Source organism: Medicago sativa, chromosome 5 (genome assembly GCF_051527215.1).
Source record: "Medicago sativa cultivar Bolivia chromosome 5, Bolivia_mono, whole genome shotgun sequence".
Lineage (NCBI taxonomy): Eukaryota > Viridiplantae > Streptophyta > Magnoliopsida > Fabales > Fabaceae > Medicago > Medicago sativa.
In genome coordinates, this window is record NC_140753.1 from 1,144,615 (window position 1) to 1,151,243 (window position 6,629).

Below are 6,629 nucleotides of genomic sequence, written 5' to 3' on the forward strand. Positions count from 1 at the left end.
GAAACAGTCACGAGCTTTCTTTTTTCAATGTCTCCACTCCAAATAAAGTTCCTGATGCATTTCTCTAAGTCTTTGAGAAGGGATACAGGCTAAGCATAAATTGAGATTGTATGAATGAGCATGCCCTAAATGACTGATTTAACTAATTGGACTCTTCCTGCCATAGAAAGAAGATAGGCATTCCAAGCTGACAGTTTTAGCTTTACTTTGTCGGCTATAGGTTGGAAGTGGATCTTTTTAGGCTTTCCTTTGAAAATTGGAGCCCCCAAGTAAGTGAAAGGGTGGGAGCCAATTCTAAAACCAAGCATGTTAGCGATATTGAAAACTCTAGCAGGGGAAATGGAGCCTGAATATATTGTTGATTTGTTGGAACTAATCATCTGACCTGAAGATAAAGCATAATCCTTGAAAAGATCTTGAAGAGCTTGAAGACCAGAAGCTTTTCCATTACAAAAAACCATGATATCATCTGCATAAAGAACATGAGAAGGAAGCAAAGTATTTCTAGGACCTCTAACAAGCTCCAATTTACCATCTTCTACCAACTTAGATATTCCTCTACTAAGGACATCTTCTGCAAGGCAAAAAAGAAGAGGGGAGAGAGGATCTCCTTGTCTGACTCCCCTTTTACAACTGAAAAAATCATGGAGCTTTCCATTGATAGAGATAGAGAGATGAGCTGAATTCAAAATAGTCTCAATCCATTTACAGAATTTATCATTAAACCCAAAAGCTTTTAACACTCTCAAAAGAAATGACCATTCAATAGTATCGAAAGCCTTTGCTATATCAATTTTCATTGCTAAATTGCCACCAAAAGATTTATTGTGGAGAGAATTAATAGCTTCAGAGGTCAAACATATGCATTCCTTGATTTGCCTACCTTGAATGAAGCCTTTCTACTGATTAGAGATTAACCTTGGCATCAACGTCGCCAGCCTCTCTGCTAGAACCTTTGTAATAATCTTAAACTTGAAGTTAGCAAGAGCAATAGGCCTATATTGCTCAACAGAATCTGCTTCAGGGGTTTTGGGGATCAAAACAATATCATTAGAATTGAAATTAGGGGAAAGCCAGTTGTTGACGAAAAAATATTGGACAGCATTGATAACATCCTGCTTCACTATGGACCAATATGTGTGAAAGAAGAAACCTCCAAAACCATCAGGGCCAGGAGCACTATCACCATTGAGAGCAAAAACTGCATTCTTAATTTCTTCAACAGAGGGGATCAAGGTTAAAAGAGAATTAGTATGCTCATCCACCAAAACTGGAATGACATCTTCCACTAGAGTGTTATCCTGCAAAACAAAAAAGTTAGTAGAAAACAAATTTTTATAATAACTGGAAATATGTTCACAAATTTGCTCTGGGTCAGTCAGCACTGTATCACCATTTCTTATGGTAGAAATGAGGTTGGTCTTGGCTTTTATTTTGGCGATTCTATGGAAATATGAAGTGTTTCTATCCCCATTTAAATGCCAATTTGTTTTTGACCTTTCTTTCCAATAGGCTTCTTGTTTATCTAAAGCTTTATCAAGGTTTATGTGAGCAAGTTTTTGTTGGTGGAGGAGGGAGTTTGTAAGACCAAGAACATCAATCTGAGCTTGAATATGATGCACTTCTTGCTCAGCAATATTCACATGTTCATGAATGTTCCCAAACACATTCTTGTACCACTCTTTTAAGTTGTTTTTGAGATGTTTCAGTTTTTGAGAGAGAATATACATAGGGCTACCAAAAAAAGATTTGTTCCAAGAATTTTGAACCAAGTTAATACAGTCATCATGCATGGCCCACATCTTTAAGAATTTAAATTGAGAACCAAATCTTGAAGTTGTGAGATTAAAATCAAGAAGCAAAGGAGAGTGATCAGATGGATGTCTCAACAAAGTTGAGGAAGATAAAGAAGAGCACATATCTAACCAACTTTGATTACAAATTGACCTATCAAGCCTTCTCTCAGTGAAAGCATTACCTCCCCTTCTATTGGACCAAGTAAAAAGAGAGCCCCTTGTAGGGAGATGTATGAGATGATTTGTTTCAGACCAGTTAACAAAGTCTTCCATAGGAACTCTAGCAGGACTGTGAGCACCTCTATGCTCATGTGCTCCTAATACAACAACAACAACAACAACAACAACGCCTTATCCCACTAAGTGGGGTCGGCTACATGGATCAAATGCCGCCATAATGTTCTATCAAAGCCCATATTTGGATCCAACTCATTGACCTCTAAATCTTTTCTAATGGTTTCTCTAATAGTTTTCTTAGGTCTTCCTCTACCTCTTTTAACCTGACTCTCCTCCATTTGATCTACTCTTCTTACCACGGCGTCTACGGGTCTTCTCTCTACATGTCCAAACCATCTAAGCCTATTTTCTACCAACTTTTCTACTATAGGTGCTACCCCCACTCTCTCTCTAATGATGTCATTCCTAATCCTATCATGTCTAGTCTTACCACTCATCCAACGCAACATCCTCATCTCCGCTACGCTTACTTTACTCTCGTGTTGGCTCTTAACCGCCCAACACTCCGTACCATACAACATTGCCGGTCTGACTGCTGTCCGATAGAACTTTCCTTTCAGCTTAAGTGGTACTTTCTTATCGCACAAAACACCTGAGGCTCTTCTCCATTTCAACCACCCAGCTTGAATACGATGATGTACATGAGCCTGAGGCTCATGTGCTCCTAATATTGTGTTAAAATCACCCAAAATGCACCAGGGAATTTGGTGGTTTAGATGAAGTTGGGAAAGATTGTGCCATAAGGTTCTTCTAGTAATATAATTGTTAGAGGCATAAACAGCAGATAAACCATAACTAATATTATTATCTGTAATGGTGAAGGAAACTGATTGACTTGTGATTTCTAGTATGACAGGATTCAGATGTAAAGAACAGAAACACCAAAGATTAGGGAGGTGTGTGGGTCTATTGTTTTGTGCAAAAAGCTTAAATCCTAGTCTAAATAACCAAGATAGAGGGAAGTGGTCAAGATTCATCATAGGTTCAGCAATAAGCAAAAAGTCAGGTTTTTGTTGTAATAAAATTCTTTGCAAAGCTAACCTTGTTGGGGAGTTAGCAATTCCCCTAATATTCCAATAGAGGCACTTCATCTAAAAGGTTTAATGGGAACACCCTTTGATCTGGTTGCATAAGATTTCTTACCTGAAGAAGAAGAAGATTTACTTTGTGACCTCTTCCTATGAGTGACTAACTTGAAGCCTGAAGCTTGTAAATTGGCATGATCTTCAAATGCTATCTGCTCATCTATTTGTTTCTCCAAATCAAGATTTTGTGCTATCTCCATATCCTGAAATTGGTCTTCTACTTCATCTTCTGCTAAATTTGCCCAAGACTCTTTAAGAAAATTCATGTCCTGCTGGATTCTGATTGGAGTAGGAATTTTCTGACTAGAATCCTGACTTTCCCCATCTGTAAGCTGTTGTGTAGCCTCAACAAACTCCGAGGCATGTGAGCTAACACTATCCTTATCAGATTGTGATGGAGCAAAGTTCTTCGAAGCACCATGTTCTACTACCTGAAGCAATGCATCTTGTTCAGCTTCATTGTTCAGATTCGGCTGCAATTCAATATCTATATCTCCCTTAGAATTCCGAGAGCTTTGAGTGTGTTCCTTTTGATGAGTACCATTTTTTTCTACTTCCACTGGTTCACTCTGAGCATTTGATCTTGGTACTTGTAAATCTACTAAAATAGGTGACTTATTATTATTACCCCTTTTGTCATTCACCTGCATAAACTCTTGCATAGGTTTCTTCCCATTGGCATTGTTCAGATTCTTATCATTTGCACCTTTATCAACCTCTGCTGGCTTGACTTTTCTACATTCATTCACATGATGTCCCACATTCTTACAGTACTCACAAAAATGGGGAAGATTCTCATAATCTAAGTCAACGAAAAAGGCAAATCCCCTTCTTTCAACCAAAAGCTTATATCTAATTTCCTTAGACAAATCCATGTCCACCAACACCCTAGCATAATGACCAAAGGTTCTTTCATGAATAGGCTTACTTACAGCAGAATCAATACTAATGGGGTTACCAACACCACTTGCAATAGCACACAAAATTTTCTTTCGCCAATATTCCTGTGAAAGTCCATAAATGTGAACCCATACTTGAGCAAAGGTGTTGTTTTGACGGCTGGGACTGAAGTCCTTCGTCCAAGTAAACAGTTTCAACAGACTCGGGTTTAATACCCACGTACCAACTGATCTCACACTGCGAGCGTATTCGATAGAAGAGAAAGCAAATTCATAGTACCCTTTGCCAATAAATTGTATACCCCAAGGACCAAGGTTTATCCAGATGGGGCGCAACTTCTCTTTAAGAGCCAGAACAGTTAAAGGTGTGGCCCCTTTTGGCCAAATGATTCGTGCGTGGAGATTATTTTTGCAAGTTTCAATACCCAAAAGGTACTCTTCTTCTGGAATACGTATTGAGAATTCGTTTCCTTTGAGGGTGGGTTTTGGAAGTTGGCTTAGGGGGGTGTCACAAGCATTGTTAAGGGCTTGGGCAAAAGTTTTTTGAGCTTTGGGTGTGGATTTAGGGATGGATTTGGATTCAAACTTAGAGGGTTCTGATAGGCGTTTGGCAAGTGCACCAAATACTATCGAAGTAGTAAAAATATCGATCCCACGAGGACTGTTTTTAACTTCAATAATTCAATTTCGTTATATAATTAGGATGTGTAAAGTTTATTTTTAGTTTGCCACTAGGCAGAAGATTTGGTTTGATTTTATGAAATCAAATAAAAGAAACTAGATTTGATTAAGAAAATATGAGAGAAAGATGAGATCAGATCCGTCGAATCCTCTAAGTTCCCCTAATTGGTCTACTGCACCTATTTGTTATGAATCCTTTTCTAATTTACGATGATTAACAAAATAGCCCTAATCAATCCCTTGAGTTAGGACCCTCTTCTTAAACTACAGCCCCTAATTCCTTAGGTGGTCTAATAATTCTTGAAGGTTTTACCGAACGTTAACCTATTATCACTAACAAACGATTATCTATTCCTAGACTAACCCTGTTTATTAGAACAATTCAATTAGGTCTAAGTTGAAAGCCATGGTCAGTGGTCATTCATTCTCACGAAATCAAGTTATATGTGATCAAGATATAAAAAGCATTAAGAACAATTGAATTGAATAAACTATAATTGAATTCATAAACAAAATAGAGTTTCACAGCAACATGTGTCAATTAGGGTTACAAAGATTCATCTCGGATCTAATCTCTAAGAGATTTAGCTACTCATAATCGAGTTTACAAATAGCATAATCAATGAAATAATTAAAACATACATGAATTGGTAAAAGGATGAAGAAATCGCCCTTCTAGCCGTCTCCGATGTCTCAAAATCGCACTTTGCTCTCCAAAATCGTAACCCTTGTTCTTCAGATTGAGTGCAGTATTTATAGAAGTCATGGGCCTGACCCGTCAAAATCGCGCCGCGCCATGTATATAGGCGTGCCGCGATTTCCCTCAAACAGGGAGGATGTAATTTTGCTTCAAAAATCGCAGCACGGCTTGAAATTGGCGTGGCGCGATTTCCTTCAAACAGACTTCAATATTTAAGCTTTTTGCACTCCAGAACAGTATAAATTGCATGAGAACTCTATCAAAATGTCACAATAAGTCCTAAAAATTACGTAATGACAGCATGTCATCAGGTTCTGGTTCAAGAAGACATTCCCAGGGGGTGGCGAATTGGTAGGATGTCATGGTGTTGTGATGGTACGGTGGCGAAAGGGGATCGGTGGATCTGTGGAGCAGTGGACAGTGAGTGGGCGGTGGCTGGGTTAGGGTGAATGCAGCGGATGTTCACAGGGTAAGGGAGGACAGTGCGGTGGCTGATTGCTGGTTTATGAGGAGACTGGTGGCTGGGTTAGGGAGACCGATGGGTTGAAGAAAGGGTTAGGGAAGAAACACCGGCTGCTCACAGGGTTAGGGAGGACAAATCGGTGGCTGGTGGCTGAGTTAGGGGTGGCTGGAGGTTGAATTAGGGAGAACGAAGGGATGAAGAAAGGGTTAGGGGAGAATGTAACGCCCCATTTTTATTTAATTATTTTTAGTAGATGTGTGAGTATTTTTATATGAATTTATTTGTTAAATAGATGATTTTATGTGAAATATGTGTTTTGGGTGATTTTATGTGATATATGGTGTGATGCTATTTTATTATATGATTTATAGAGTTGTGTTTTATTTGAATGAATATTGTCTTATTATTTGTGGAAATAATAGGAGAAATAGAAATAGGTAGAAATAGTATTTATTTTGGTTTAAGGGGAATTAAGTAGAAATTAATAGAAATTAAGGGAGTTAAGTGAGAAAAGGAAAGAGTTATATTTTTGAGAGTAAAAGAAAGAAAAGTGAGAACAGAAACATTTTCACGTACAATTGAGAAACAACTGGTTTTGGAGAGGAAGAGGAGAAGAACCAAGAGAGAGCTAGGAAGGAATCTGTTGCTGTAGCTATTCGTTCATTTTTGCTGAATTAAGGTAAGGGTGGGATTCCTTTCAATAATCGTGATATATAATTTGAAAATTGATGAATTTGTTGTTCTTGGTTTCTAGGGTTTGAGAAGTTA

At 38.3% G+C, this 6,629-nt stretch overlaps 1 protein-coding gene across 1 annotated transcript; it reads right to left on the minus strand.

The window, feature by feature from the left end:
- Window positions 1–899: 899 nt before the first annotated feature.
- LOC146918918 (uncharacterized) lies at window positions 900–5,761 on the minus strand. Its single transcript, XM_085710562.1, has 4 exons — window positions 5,689–5,761; window positions 3,177–4,613; window positions 1,386–2,113; window positions 900–1,301 (listed from the first exon to the last, which is right to left on the minus strand). The coding sequence occupies exons 1-4, from the start codon at window positions 5,759–5,761 to the stop codon at window positions 900–902; spliced, it is 2,640 nt and encodes an 879-aa protein (XP_085566688.1).
- Between the last annotated feature and the right edge of the window lie 868 nt (window positions 5,762–6,629).